Source organism: Colletotrichum godetiae, assembly GCF_030913485.1.
Source record: "Colletotrichum godetiae strain CBS 193.32 chromosome Unknown BDP55scaffold_1, whole genome shotgun sequence".
NCBI lineage: Eukaryota > Fungi > Ascomycota > Sordariomycetes > Glomerellales > Glomerellaceae > Colletotrichum > Colletotrichum godetiae.
In genome coordinates, this window is record NW_026851249.1 from 640,045 (window position 1) to 654,392 (window position 14,348).

At 54.7% G+C, this 14,348-nt stretch overlaps 5 protein-coding genes across 5 annotated transcripts; 3 read left to right on the forward strand and 2 right to left on the reverse strand.

Annotated features, from left to right (window-relative positions):
* The first annotated feature begins 1,734 nt into the window (after window positions 1-1,734).
* On the forward strand, window positions 1,735-2,954 carry BDP55DRAFT_640205 (fasciclin domain-containing protein). Its single transcript, XM_060573318.1, has 2 exons — window positions 1,735-2,545; window positions 2,607-2,954. Exons 1-2 carry the CDS (start codon window positions 1,782-1,784, stop codon window positions 2,815-2,817), a joined length of 975 nt encoding a protein of 324 aa, XP_060436780.1. The 5' UTR covers window positions 1,735-1,781; the 3' UTR covers window positions 2,818-2,954.
* Window positions 2,955-3,119: 165 nt separating this feature from the next.
* On the forward strand, window positions 3,120-4,077 carry BDP55DRAFT_640206 (uncharacterized protein). Its single transcript, XM_060573319.1, has one exon. It carries the CDS (start codon window positions 3,232-3,234, stop codon window positions 3,802-3,804), a length of 573 nt encoding a protein of 190 aa, XP_060436781.1. The 5' UTR covers window positions 3,120-3,231; the 3' UTR covers window positions 3,805-4,077.
* Window positions 4,078-4,588: 511 nt separating this feature from the next.
* Window positions 4,589-7,339, reverse strand: BDP55DRAFT_722294 (N-acetyl-gamma-glutamyl-phosphate reductase; the record flags this gene model as incomplete). The annotated part of the gene is made up of 2 exons (XM_060578583.1): window positions 4,589-4,644; window positions 4,708-7,339. 2 exons carry the CDS (start codon window positions 7,337-7,339, stop codon window positions 4,589-4,591), a joined length of 2,688 nt encoding a protein of 895 aa, XP_060436782.1.
* A 2,706-nt stretch (window positions 7,340-10,045) lies between these two features.
* On the reverse strand, window positions 10,046-11,279 carry BDP55DRAFT_640215 (synaptobrevin-domain-containing protein). The gene is made up of 3 exons (XM_060573320.1): window positions 11,040-11,279; window positions 10,287-10,518; window positions 10,046-10,161 (listed from the first exon to the last, which is right to left on the reverse strand). The coding sequence occupies exons 1-3, from the start codon at window positions 11,154-11,156 to the stop codon at window positions 10,142-10,144; spliced, it is 369 nt and encodes a 122-aa protein (XP_060436783.1). The 5' UTR covers window positions 11,157-11,279; the 3' UTR covers window positions 10,046-10,141.
* A 2,112-nt stretch (window positions 11,280-13,391) lies between these two features.
* On the forward strand, window positions 13,392-14,245 carry BDP55DRAFT_625284 (uncharacterized protein; the record flags this gene model as incomplete). Its single annotated transcript, XM_060571452.1, has 3 exons — window positions 13,392-13,443; window positions 13,518-14,050; window positions 14,111-14,245. The coding sequence occupies 3 exons, from the start codon at window positions 13,392-13,394 to the stop codon at window positions 14,243-14,245; spliced, it is 720 nt and encodes a 239-aa protein (XP_060436784.1).
* Between the last annotated feature and the right edge of the window lie 103 nt (window positions 14,246-14,348).

Genomic DNA, 14,348 nt, shown 5'->3' on the forward strand with positions numbered 1-14,348 from the left:
GGAAGGTCGATCCTTGCTGCTGGCCACGGAACGTGTTTAAGCTTTGTCGAAAGAGTTACCGACGCTGCCGTGATAGCCATGCGCTCGGTCAACCGAAGTCCAGCATACCTCTACCACGGCGAGCAATAGATGAGATTGCTGCGGTGCATTGTGCTACAGCAAGACGGGCAAGGCGACCGGGGATGCAGGCTTGGTTGTCCGCGGGAGTGTGGAATTCAAGACAAAATAGCTAGTTGCAGGCGGTGCGGCGCGGTGCGATGCATGTCTGTCAGGGAGTGGAGTTTCTGGGAATTGCACCAAATTTAGCTGAGTCATCCCTGGATCTTGGGCCTTAGGTAAGGCAGGCAGCACGGTCCACTATCTTTTTGCACCAGGGACCGCCCGACCGGGCCCACTCCGGCCATCTCCACCCGGGGCTTCGATCCGCGAATAACTTCAACCCCCAGCATCGTTTTCCATTTTGGAACCTGTCAGTGCTTGTCTCAAGCCTCTCAAGCATCTCGAATCTTTCCGGTCTCTCCCGCTAGGTTTCATGGCAAGTGGTTCCAGTCTTTACAGGTTTAGATCATGAAGTTCCTCTCCAAGTTTACACGAACAGACTCCGTGGTCTCTGTCAATCTCACCGGTGTGACTTGGCACTACCTTTATGATGATCTCTAATAAGTCAGTGCAGCTCAACCTAATCTCTGTCAGTTTCTATGGTAGCCTTCTCGAAGATGCGGCTCTACCGTGGCACGCCTCGCCCTTCCTGAAAATAACTTTCCCTGCCTCTGTCTGAGAAGGGCCCCCCCACTGCGCATGGATGCGTTTCCGCCTGTTGCTCTGAGGCATGTTTCACCGTCATCCCGCCGCTTCTACTCGTCGATCTCCCGCACAGCACCTTTCCTTACCGCCGCACCGCTATCCTAGAACGAATGAGAGCAACAGAATCCACCACCACTTCCCGTCAACCTTTACACAGCAGCCACCGTAGAAGGGGAAAATGGATGGTCAGGATGTGTTCAAACATCTTCTGATTCGCCCACTACGTTTTGGCCCCCCTCTCTCCCGGCGCAAGAGCCTCTGTATCTCCTCTTCCACGTTTCCCTGGTATCGTGAAAAGGGATGTAGTAAGGCTGATGGGTCCGCTATGCTTCGGGACGGCCGCGCGCCGGGAGACAAGTGTCAAGCCTGCTTCCCGCGGGTCCTCCCACGACCAAAGGATCCACGCGTCCTGCACAGATAACGGGTCGTTACGAGGGTAGCAAAGAATGATGAAGTTGCATCAGGACACAAAACATAGCCGGGTCCATAAGAGACCCACCTCCGGTGCTTATTTTGGTAGTCGTATTGCAATGCTGTAGATGACAAGCCGAAAGTATTATCCTATGTGGTGGTGAACCGTCCGACCTTGGCAAAAAGTGTCAAGACAAGCCTCCCCCGCCTCTCGGACCCGGAAGGTTGGGTTGAGACTTGTCAGTATAAGTATTACTAGACGGCTCGTTCCCGTAGATCGTCGTTCTGGTTCGAACCTAAAATCCAAGTATTCAACCTTCCTTTCTTTTCTTCAACACCACCACCGGGCTGGCTTCCCGTTTCTCTTCGCCCGCTCCCGCACAATGCAGCCGACGAGCTTCCTCACGCTCGCCTTTGCTGCACTGGCGGCAGCGGCTCCACCTCTCACTGATGTGCTCAAGACCAACAACGATACCTTGAGTACTCTGACCTGTATGATCTTCCATAGGATAGGCTGTGTATGGGTAATAGAGTGGAACCACTAACACCAAGCAGCACTCCTGGCGATGGTACCAGCCCTCAACCAGACCCTCGTCAAAGCCAAGGACGTCACCATCCTCGCTCCATCCAACGATGCCTTCGCGAAGATGATGCAGGCGGACCCCACGTTTGCCCAAAAGGCGGCCAACGCAACCTTCCTCGCCGACCTCCTTAGCTACCACGCCGTCAGCGGCAAGACCACGGCCACGATGTTCTATGAACAGCCCAAATTCGCCCAGACTCTCCTCGAGATGCCCACTGCCAACGTCACGGGCAACCAGAAAGTCGAACTCATCAGGAAGGGTGACCAGGGCAGGGTTTTCAGCGGATACAAGCAGATGAGCGTCATCACAAAGGCCGACGTCGCTTTCCAGAACGGCGTGCTGCACATCATCGACACCGTCTTGACGTTACCCGGATCTCCTGCCGACACGGCTATGAATACGGGTCTCACGAGCATGGCGGGCGCGCTGATCAAGGCTGGGCTGGTCGATGGTGTCAACTCTTTGCAGGCTGCGACTGTCTTTGCGCCGACGAACGCTGCGTTCCAGGCTGTAGGGGCTACGGTTGCGTCGATGGAGCCTGCGGACCTTTCTAGAATTCTACAGTACCATGTTCTCATGAACCAGGTCCGGTTCACCACGGGCGTGGCGACCAAGATGGGATATAAGAGCTTGATGGGCGAAAAGGTTTCGCTGCGGAAGGAGGATACCACAGTCTTTGCCAACTCTGCCAAGGTTACCATCAAGGATATCATCACCAGCGACGGTGTTATGCATGTAATTGATAGGTAAGCCTCTTCTTGTTCTATTTCCAGCTCACAATATTTCAGGTTTACTAACACATGACAGTGTCCTCAACCCAGCGTCGCCCAAGTTGAGCCCGGGAACCTCAACGGCTGCCTTTCCCGGAGCAGTCCAAGCTGCCAATGCCCCCTTTGTCGACGGAGTCAAGCCGACTGCCAATTTCACTCCGGCCGGGGCCAGTCCGAGGAGCTTTGATGTCTCACTCAAGTTTGCTATGATGGGGTTCTTGGGCTGTCTGGCTGTTGCGTACCTGTAAGTAGAGACAACGTAGTGTCTCACAACAACTTTCATTCTTTGAAGCTCTGGTGAGCAGACATTATACTCGAGAAGAAGAATCATCTTGTTTCTCACATAATTACATTTAATTGGAGTGGCATACTGCGATGATTGACGCTTTAATCGTCCTTGGCAAAAGTTCAGGGTGTCATTGTGAGTGAGATGTCATGCACGAAAGAGGGTCGAATTCTGATAAGCGCTTTCCTGCTCCCCAGGGCTGTGTTGGACGTGAATGCCCAATCGCAGTTGTGGCAGCGTGAGACGGAAGGCACAGTTGGTAGTGAGGTACTTTACATCACCTCCACTGATGTCAAGTTGATGCCGTTCGGTGCGATTTCAACTTCACCACATCTTTCACCCCATCAATATCATTAGCCCTCACGCGCGCCCTCAAATGTGGCTCATCGATATGTGGTCGCGCCAGCTCGAAGATTTTACCGGCAGTCACATACCTTCCTACGCGATCCTCTATCACACATGGGGAGATGATGAAGTATCCTCCCAGGACATGGGGAATCCAACGTACTCGACTTGGAGCGATACCACTAGCAAGGCCGGCTTCGTCAAAATTCTAAGCACTTGCGAACTAGCTAACCAGGAATGGATCCCGGACGCCTGGATTGACACATGCTGCACCGATAAGTCGAGCAGTGCGGAGCTCACCGAGGCCATCAACTCAATGTTCAAACGGTACCGGCGCGCGGCTATCTGTTATGCCTGGTTATCTGACCTTGATATCTACGCCGACTTCGACAGTGATATCGATGGCAGCAGAATCTTTGACAAGTGTCGCTGGTTTACGCGGGGTTGGACCCTCCAAGAACTCATCGCGAGACCACCCGTGCCGAGGATGCCACGTAATGTCTCATGGGCATCTTCGGCATCAATATGCCTCTCTTCTACGGTGAAGAAGACAAGGCATTTCAAAGGCTTCACAAGGAGATTCTGCGCGAGAGTGACGACGTGACGATAAAAAGCTTTCTTGATAGTGCTGCTAGGATTCCCCGAGATAGAGGCTTCTGCCTACGATAGACTGAGCAATGTAAGCTCTCCTTTGCACACCTCTGCACCCACCTATCGGTGACAACACGAGTGCTTCTAGGCAGTGAATGCTGAAGAAGCAATGAGGGCGTCACTTACTGGTAGGGAGCAAGTGGAAGTCGCACGGGGGGCTTCGGCCCATCCATTCAAGTTAACCATCCTACATGCCACACCGTTACCTAAACTGAGCGGCCTATCATCTAGCTCCATACCGAGGGCAGACATCAATGATACGAAATACATAGTACTCAATTAGAATACACGTCGTGGGCAGAAGACGACATCTACCTAATCACATCGACAGGATCATACATGCATTATCATCACGATATTTCTTCAAGCAATGCTTTAAATCTGTATAATTACCTCTTTTAACTCGTAACCAGGTATATACATACATACGCAACTCACGTCATGCGAGACGGTCCCCACGGAACGAACGACCCGCCCCCGGGGTCCCCCGAAGAAGCAGGATGACAATAAAGAAAAGTCTGAGAGCCCCCGATCGTATCCAAAGGGGGGAACTGGAGGTAGAGTGAAACAAGACCACGCAGAAAAGAGAAGCCAAGGAGAAACAAGACTTGGAAAAAAGGGAAAGTAAAATGGGAAGATGCTTTTTGAACCGGTTATGACTCCAGATAAGTTTGAGTGTCCGCGCCGAGCCTTTTGTGAATCTAATCCGCTCCTTGATCATTGGACGCCAGTGCCCTTTACATGGTGGGAATACCCTCGTACTCGGCGTAGCCGAGGGCGAGGTTCATGTTCTCTGTAGTCAGAAATTAGTAAACGTGCTTTCATCAAATATCTCAAGACGCCAGGGTTGACTTACGAAGACATTGAGTCGCCGCGCCCTTGAGCAGGTTATCAATGGTAGCGCAAACAACAACGCGCTTGCCGCTGCTGTGGACAGCAAAGCCACCAATCTCAACACCGTGCTTGTTCATAATGTTCTTGACCTGCGGTGAGTCGCCAATGACCTTGACGAGCTTCTCGCCGGCGTAGCGGTCCTGATAGATCTGGCGGATGTCGCGCGAGGTGATGGTCTTGTTGAGGGGAATGTGGATGGTGGCCTGGATACCGCGGAACCAGGAGGCGACGTGCGGGGAGAAGGCGACATCGGTGCCGAGCTTGGCGCTGATCTCACGCTCGTGGATGTGATCCGTCAAGCTGTAAGGCATGAGGTTGTCCTTGAGCAGGTTGACGTCGTTCTTGGGGGAGGGCTTGGTGCCGGCGCCTGAGTAGCCGGAGATACCGAAGACGGACGGGGAGCCGCCAAGGTGCTCAACCAAGGGCGCGATACCGAGCTGGGCGGCGGTGGCGTAGCAGCCAGGGTTGGAGATCTTGTCGGCCTTGTAGATCTCGGAGCGGCCGGTCAACTCGGGCAGACCGTAGGTCCAGGTGTTGTCGAAGCGGTAGTCGGCGGAGAGGTCGACGATGACGCTGCGGTGGTCAGCGCCGGCCTTGCGGGCATCGGCGATGGCCTCGATGTAGGGCTTGCAGACACCGTTGGGGAGGGCCATGACCCAGCAGTCGATGGCGCCCTTCTTCTCGAGCTCGGTGACCTGGTCGGGGCTCAGGTTCTCGTAGGTGATCTCGCGCTTGGTGTAGCCCTCGAGCTTCTGGCCGGCGAGCTCACGGGACGAGACGTGTCTGAGGTCCATGTTGGGATGGGCGTTGAGCATCTCAATGAGAGCCTGGCCGGTGTACCCGCGGGCACCGATCAGGGCAACGCGGGAGGGGACGTCGTTGGAGGCGTTCTTCTTGCCCAGGGGAGGGTTGGGGTTGGTGGTCGTGTACGTGGCAAAGGTGCGCTTGCCGGAGAGGGCGGCAGCGGCCGGAGCCCATGTCGGGCGGCGAGCCATCGTAGAGAAGCCACGGGCCTGGGCAGGGGTGGAAGACTGGTTGAGGTTGCGGCTCGAAGTCTGGGCGGCGCGGCGGAGGCGGGCCTCGAGGTTGGAGTCGCCGAGCATGGCTCTACCATGGGCGTTGAACTCATCGGTCAAGACGCCGAGCTCCTGGAGGTTGTCGATGCCGTACCAGAAGAGCTGGTTGCCCTTGCTGGAGAAGCTTCCGTCGGCCTTGTCGAAGAACCAGGTGAGGTTCTCGTCCTCCTCGCTGACGGTCCAAACGAGCTTGGGGTGGTCCTTCTTGATGGCGTGGAACACGTTCTCGGTAACGTTACTCAACCATCCCTCCTTGGTGACGGTGAGGGTGGCCAGGGTGGGGTGGGATCGGTTCTCGTTGGGGGGAAGAACGATGGCGAGGCAGTTCAAGGGCTCGTCGTAGTAAGCCTTGAAGGGAGTGCCCTTAAGGAAGTCGATATAGCGGTCGACGGTGGCCTCGGCGTCCATGCCCTCGCGGTCACGAATGAGGGTCTGCTTCAGCTTGGCGAGGTCGGGGAACGATTCGATGCTGTCGGAAAAGGCGATCTTGTCTCCGCGGCGGATCAGGGTACCGGCACCGGAGTCGGTGAACAACTCCTTCTGAAGATCGCTAGGGTGGATGATGGCAACGCTGGAGCTGCGGGGCAGGGTCTCCAGAAGCTCCTTGATCTCCTTGATCTTGAGGCGAGTACCGTAGCGGCACCAGGACTGAGACATGAGGTGATCGTACTCCTCGTCAAGGTTGATGTGGGAGATCTTGTCGCCAGTCTCGCCGTTGAATAGGCCACCCTTCTCGGAGAGGTAGACGATCTTCAAGGGCTCCAACGCGCGGGCCAACTCAGCCGCGGCGACATCGGCGTTGACGTTGAGGATCTGGCCCTCGGTGGTCTCGGCCATGGAAGTGAGGATAGGGACGTAGCCCTGGGAGATGGCGAGCTCTACGGGCGCCTTGTCGACGCTGCTGATCTTGCCGACAAGGTTCCACTTCTCCTTGTCGAGGTAGTCGGCGGTGAGGACGGTGGTCAGAGGGCGGGTGCGGACGCCAAGGCTCTCGAGCTTCTCGACGAGCTTCATGTTCTCCTGGAGGAAGAGCTTGCGGGCGACGGTCAAGGTCTTGCCGTCAGTGACGCGGATACCCTCCTCGAATTGGGGCTCAACACCGGCCTCCTCGAGTAGACGGTTCAGCTGAGGGCCCGCGCCATGGACAATGACGGGGTACAGGCCAACCTCGTAGAGGAAGGCAATGTTCTCGCAGAGGTCATCAATGTAGTCTGTGAGAATGGCACCACCGACCTTGATAACGGCGAACTTCTGGGAGGAGACGGAAGTGAAGTATGAGAGGTATTGCTGGCCCTCGCGGCGGCTGCCGATCTGACTCAGTGTGCGGATGATGATGGCGCGGGTACGGTCGCGGTTGGCCTGCTCGGACTGGGAGCTGGTGGAGGAGAGGGCGCGGATGGCATTGAGGCGCTGAAAGGGGTTGTTGAGTCGGGTAACGGCGAGGTTCTGGCGACGAGCGACACGAGGCACGGCGCGGCGGGCGCCGGCCCGAAAAACGGCAGAGGTTGCGGAGAGCATCGCGGCTATTTGGACTTTTGGTGGGAAAACAGGTTAGCTAGGTTTGCGACGTAGGCGGAGAAAGCAATTGAGAAGCACAGGTATATAAGTCGTGCTCTTCCTCCCCATTGTCTACTCTTTCTCCTCATGCTCTCCTCTATCTGTATCGTATTCCCTCGTCCGCGTGCTGTTTGCGGTCGGCATGCCGAGGAACGGCGGTAGAGCAATGCGAACGAGGACAGACTCGACGATAGGTATAGAGGGGAAAGGGAAGACGTTTGGGTACAATTCAGGGCAAAGAAGCTCCTTCACGAAGCATTGAAGACCTCGAAAGGATAGAGAAAGACTCACACACACAAACACCTCACAACAGACGCAGGTAGATTAGCTTCGAACTCGGTCTGACTGACTGACTCTCTCTGACTCTTCTAGCTGCCGGGGAGAGTGTCCAATTCCAGTTCAATTGAACAGCCCGGGGGGGGGGGGGGGGGTATAACGGGTGATTGACGGGGAAGGGAAGAAGGTAGGAGAGAGCAAGAGAGTAAAGGAAGAAAGAGAGAGAAGGGAGAAGCGTAGGTGTAGAGAAATCGGAGAGACGAGGCTTTTTACTTTTTGAGGCCTGCGAGACTGTGACTGGACGTTTTTGGTGGTGTGGTGGGCGGTGGTGCGGTGCGTGGGCGACAGAGCCGGTATGATGCAGTGGAGGTGTGGAGGAGGGGCAGGGGCACCGAGCACCCAGCAACTGTGCCAGTCCCGTCACCCAGTGCAGTGCAGGGCCGCCGCAGGAAGGACCTGAGCGGGAAGCAATTGGTGGGCGGGCACCTTCCAAGGGAAAAAATCGACCGGTACCGCTCTGCTCTGTCATTGGCAGTCTGCATCGGTTCGCCGCCGGCCGCCCACACTTTGCAATCCGCATTGGAGACACCATTTGGCAGCTGGCAGGTTGTCGGTGACATGCGATCGCGGCCACGGGGAAAGAACAGACTACCTATGCGCCATCTACCTCAGCTATTCTCTCAACTTCCACGATGCCGTAGTCTTTTCTTGTCGTAATTCCTACTCTACAAACACCCTTCCACTGAGGGTTCCCTCTTTCTCAAGGCCACGAGAACCTCGAGTAAGTCAAATCCCGACCCAAGAAACACTCCCGCTGCACCCTCAGTCACCACTTTCCCTCATCCACCCGCAAACCTCAAAACGGGAAGAAGGGCCCCATCACGGTGGACACCACGGTTATTGGTCGGATCTGATAAGGAATCACCCCAGTACGTACAGATCACCAAATGCGTGCTGGGCCGCCGGGATCTGCAACAGCCATGCACTTTTTTCTTTCTCTCTCTTGCTGCACTGCAGACGGGACTAAAAGAGGCATTTCTGCAACCTGGAAAATGTTACTTGAAATTTTCAATTCTCTGGGCTAGGTGGAGCCATGGGGGAAGAGCGAGGTAACTGCAGCTTGCATGCCTGACACGAGCCGAGGCAGAACCAGACATCTTTCATCTATGATCTGTCGAGTGCTCCCGTTGAGGATGTTCGGGGGAAGGGGAGGGGAAGGACTGTTGACGTTGACTGTTGACTACCTACCTTTTTTTTTTTTTAACATCGTGACCGTGCATATGTAGCCCGGCAAATGTCTAGACCACACATGAAGGAACAGACTGACAACCAACCAACACGCATCTAAAGCAAACCATCATCTCTTTTCCAAGTTCCAACAAGTCTGATCCTCCAAAAAAAAAAAAAATAACAAAGACAACGGTTCAGCTTTCTGTACCCTCCCTCCTCTTTAATCGTTCCTGAACCATGTGGAAACGAAGGAAAAAAGAGTGGACATGTCAACTCTAAACGCCTTCTCGGATCCGTACTTTCGTACCACCGCTGGGCCCAAATTCCGACGCAATCCCGGGGACCGGCGCAGAGATCGCCGAGCTTGAGATGAACCATTCAGGACCTGGAACCTGCCCTTGCCGTGGGTTTACTGCTACCTTATTTGGCATGGCCCAGGGCAGTATGCAAGACTTGACTGACTGGCTGACCGGCTCTGATCTTTATTAACCTGCTACCACACATATATACACACCCATACGCACACCGCTCGAGATCGTGGCCCCGATCGCAGTCGTAGTAGACCCGGCCGAGCCCATTCTTCATTCTTTAAGAGCGGGCAGATCAGCCGAGACTGGCGAGAGTCGCCGTTTCAAAACTCCTTGTGGCCCCATTTGATAAGCCCCGAGATCATTGACCAAATTCTGACCGATTTGGCTCAATGACACCATTCTCTCTAGTCGAGACGTAATGAGATGCACGAATATGGATTCACAGATCAAGCATCAACGATGAACTAGAACCTCATAGTCACAATCCAAAGGATCACGGAAAGTTCGGACGCCGATATAAGATAGCTCGCAGTATTTCTGTGGAAAAAGACTCGTCACTTCATTCATATACAACAAGCGACCAGACTGGATATCAAAACCAGGGCCAGTGAGAATTCAAATTACGCAAACGCCTGCCATCCCTCATACATACATGCGGTTGATCCGCAGCCGGGCCGATGCGGCTAGCTAACTTCCTCGGAACGAATTCCGAAGCCGGCCAGCTGCAGGCCTTTGCATGCAGACCGTTGAAGTAGATCAGAGTCCGTTTCGAACAACCTGCGCGCTTCCCAAGTCATTAACCCATAGAGGTGGCTCTGTGTGCCGCCTCATCCCCTCGTCTCTCACGGTTGCTCGAAGCCTGCGAGATATCTGCGATTCATTTCCGTATCATGAGGGCGAACCATGAGCCCAAGGGGCTAGTATAATGCAAAAAGTGTGGTATCTGTTACTTGCGAGTAGCAACAACTGAGGTGGGGGTTACGTTAGCGCGTTGCGACGACTACAGTCATGACGATGATTAGAGCCACAGAACAGACAGACAGAAAGACGCGACCCAAAGGAATAGCGCTCGAGGAAATGGGGAGACATACCGGCTGGAATGACAATGATGAGAATGAGGATGATGATGCCGGCAATCAAGCACATGCGCATCTTGACGTCCTTCCACCACATCTGCTTGCGGACGCGGTTGGCGCCTCGGCGGAAGCCCTGGGCTGAAACGGCCAGGTTGTCGGTCTTATCTTGCAAAGCATCCAGACGCTCGCCTCTTTGGGAGACCTTGTTGATGTTCTCACGCATCACACCAACAGTGTCGTCGATTTGCTATAAATAGATCATTAGCACATGACTCTGGTGACACGGTTCCGAGTACGCAATAAGCGAAACAAATTTGCCCCTGATTGCAACGCCGACAACGAGCGACGAAAATCGAGAGCGATTGGTGTTCTTATTACTGAGTTACTGAGCGGTCGCAGAGAGTCGTCGAATTGCGGCGTGTTGAATTCGCTGAAGATTTCCAAGTTGCTGGCATCGATTGCGTTGGCCAGGAGACACGGTCGGCTTTCTGGCGTTCGTCACGGGGACGCAATTGACGTTGCCAGGTATGACGACTGTCTATCTCCTGCTCAACGGCGTACAATAATATTGCTTCTGATCAAATTCCCGCCGCCGAGCTGAAGAATTGATGCGATGGCCCAATCAGGCGTAGTTGGCGACAGCTTAGGTCGAACGGGTAGCTCGGTCGGTCGTCGTCATCAGGCGTCGGGCAATCCGGGGCAGAGAGTCGAACCCAAAAAAAAGACCACCTCGCGATGGAAACATCAAGAAAAAGTAGCGCGACTTACAGCTTGCAGAGCCTGGGTCCTCGCATTGCCGCCAGCTCCTCCTTGCTGTTGCGTACCGGCTGTGTTGGCAGCCTGGCCGCTGGGGATGTACGGGTCGTAGGGGGCGTCTTCGGGCATTGTCGCTGTGGTGACGGAGATGTGAGAAGGTTGAAGTTGGGGTTTACCGGCGGAGCTCGAAGCTGCAGCTAGCGAAGAAAAGTCTTGTTTCGGACGAGCAAGATTGAAGTGTGAGTTGAACGAGGTTCGGAGTTTGTTGGAGGATGTAAATGGCGATCAGTCGCGGTTTGTTGATTGATGGTCGAAGAGTGTGTGAAGTGTGGTTGGGAAAGAGGAGAAAAGGTGGTTGGAGCCTTGGAGGGTGTAGGCGGGCTGATGAGGTGGTTAAGTTCAGGTTCAGGTGATGAGACGCCTCCCGCTTGGGAAAAGAGGCGAGAGCCCAGCCGAAACAAGGTGCCCGTCTGAGGATTTGGGGGGGGATGCGCTGCGGTTTCTTGCCGGGGGGTGGCACGGGGGCACGGGGGTTTTCCAGGTTGGGGGGGAGGAAGACGGGACTCAAGACGGTCGGAAGGGGACAAGTTACAACCACGGCCACCTTGGGATGCTAGACCACTAATTTTAGTCGAGCTGGGAACGACCCAGCCACTGGAACAAACTAGTAGCAGGACCTTCAAAGGGTTGGAAGAGGCGCAAGAGGCGCGCGAGAAGGCAATAAACCCGGCCGATAGCAACAAAAAACGGGTGATTCCAGTGGGTGAGATGGGAGGAGGACGTTGGCACGGCCGCCAGGACGGAGACGGGGCATCGGGGGGGGGGCAGGAAGAGGGATGGTGGAACCGTGGATGAGGGCCAATCAAAACAGCCGTTTCGAGCAGGTCAGAGACGGAGTGCGCGGTACGTATCTTTCGTCCGGTGCCTGGGGAACCTGGCAAAAAGTGGAAATGCGCAGTCAGTCACCAACGCAGTGGCTTTCTCTTCTCTTTTCCCAACTCAAAAGTCTGCTGTTCTTTTTGACTCTCCCTGCCTGCGGGTGCCCATGAACATGACAAAGGTCCAGCAAAGGTTGTTCCCTGAATACGAGAGAATCTGGAAGAGTCTCCGGGCCAGCACTGCCATTTCCTCGTCGGCTTTCCCTGAGAGAGGAGAGGACCACTGTCGTAGTCACGCAGACTCGTTCCAGGGACTATGCCCATGGAGACCTTTGCTCCGACCTTCCCAAATTGCTATGCTGCTGCACTGCTGAGAAGGCTGGGCATTGGCGTCAGCTTTCTGCGCAGCAAGGTGTTTTCTGGCGCCTCCCAAGCATTCGGAGCCAGTGCCACGGACTCGCGGCTTCTGATGTAATCATCGAGGCAGTGCTGCAGGGTCGTCGCGACTCACAGCCTGGACCCCGACGGAACTGAATTGCCCCGGAGCCATGACTTGCACCATGCCACCATCTCATCCGATCACATCCTCAACTTCAAGGTTGGCTCCTTGGCGGCACGTGAAAGCTGATCACGTGATTCGCGCATTGTCCCCGAACACGATAGGCCTCTCGGAACCGAAGATTACCCGCTGAATGGTGCTTGACGCTGAGCGATGACCTTACGTAAGGAACACCTGGGTTTACGTTGTGGCGCGGCATCGTGGCGCAGCATCCTACAGAGCCTAATATCACAGGCCAGAGTTCCTCGAATGCCTTTCCTACGCAAAGATGCCCATCTTGGCGATTCGATTCGTTCTTGGCCACTGAGCGAAATGATAATACAATCCCCGTCAAAGAAGTTCACTGGATGGACGTCAGAAACACATGCCGCTACTCCAACATTCATCACGGGGACCTGAGGCCTAGATGAAGCCGGAGACATCAACACTACAGCACCTGTTACATCGCCACGAGCGCAAAGAAGGCGACGATATGATACCCTCATTTTTATCTAAGCCCGTGCCGCTTCCGCACGTCCTGTGTCGCCGTTGCAGGAACATCCCCCATGAAGCACGCTTCGAAGCTGATCTTACCGCTTGCGATATCTCGACTAACCCTGGACGGTCGCAACCTCGTTTCATCGGCCTACCGGTCGGGCTGGCACATGGCCATGAGCGTTCAATGGGGACAACTGGCAAGTCAACCTGATCAAAGTCGGTCGAACACATCACAATCTCAGGCTCGCTGTCAAGGAATGGACTTTCCGAGGGCAAATTGCGCTCTTCGTAATTAGCAATGCGGAATGATGAGACTCAATGCCAGCGAACCAGCCGGTGACAAAGCGGTCCACGTACCACGATGTTCCGCTGGCATGCTACTTTACCGTTGCCTAGGTCGAATGAAAACGCATTCCTGAGTTCCGACGGCGATGTTCGGAGAGGCTCAGAATGCGAGCCTGGCTACGTTCGCCATGCCGATGGCTTAATCACGGCCAGGTCTGTGAGTGGACCTTTTCATAAGATCGGCTCCGAATTTGTGTCTCTAAGCGCGCTGGCGGCTGACCCGATGCACAGATGGAATGGAGCGACCAAGTGCTGAAGCTAAATCGTTCGCGGAAATGGGCTCACTCGTTCGAGCAGCCGCCAAGCTTCATGTGTTTGAGTCTCAAAAACGGGCAGGGAACATGAGAACGAGACCATTCAACAACGCAGCGGGAAACGGTCATCCAATGTTCTTCGATTGTCTGCCCCGAAAGCATCACATCGCTCCAAGCAAACAACATCCGAACCTGAAGGAATCAAGACCCCTAGGTATTCTCGGCAGTAAACTTGGGAGATTCTTGGCGGCGGCCTGCGGCGATTCCCCCGCTCGCTACCAATTCTTACTTCCAGCCCAGCAGCAGGGCGGCGGCGGCCCGGACAGCTTTGGACTGTTTTGGTGCTTGCTGATTGGACCTAGTCTAAAGTCCGGGACCAGCGGCATATTGGCCCTGTCGCTTCCTAGCCACCCCAGAAGCTCTGCTGATCAACGACGTCAGCTAGCCCCGTTTTATTCAAGTTATTCATTCAAGTTATTCAAGCGGAACTGCAACAAGTGGCATCATGCGGTATGCCGCCGCCCAGAAGCAGAAGCAGCAGCGGCTGGCTACTTGCTCCACGCCGTCTAGCTGGGCAAGGTCGTAGCGCACGACCAAGGGACCGGAATAGTAAACGACATTGAGAAGACATTATGGTGTTCACAAAGTCAATTCACTCGAGTGCCGTCCGGCTTGGATCAGATACAAAGTCTAATTCGGATTTGAATAGCCACAAAGTCAATGATTGAAAGATGAACCAGTGGGCCACACGGCATTGAAAGCAGGCTTCAGGCCTGAGAGACAAGAAACACAGGTTGGAAAACACTGA

Coding starts and splice junctions, on each gene's coding strand:
- BDP55DRAFT_640205 (XM_060573318.1), top strand. CDS start 1,782: ATGGTACCAGCCCTCAACCAGACCCTCGTCAAAGCCAAGGACGTCACC. Junction 2,546..2,606: donor GTTATGCATGTAATTGATAG/GTAAGCCTCTTC, acceptor AACACATGACAG/TGTCCTCAACCCAGCGTCGC.
- BDP55DRAFT_640206 (XM_060573319.1), top strand. CDS start 3,232: ATGTGGCTCATCGATATGTGGTCGCGCCAGCTCGAAGATTTTACCGGC.
- BDP55DRAFT_640215 (XM_060573320.1), bottom strand. CDS start 11,156: ATGCCCGAAGACGCCCCCTACGACCCGTACATCCCCAGCGGCCAGGCT. Junction 10,519..11,039: donor GGACCCAGGCTCTGCAAGCT/GTAAGTCGCGCT, acceptor ATCTATTTATAG/CAAATCGACGACACTGTTGG. Junction 10,162..10,286: donor CATCATTGTCATTCCAGCCG/GTATGTCTCCCC, acceptor CCCCCACCTCAG/TTGTTGCTACTCGCAAGTAA.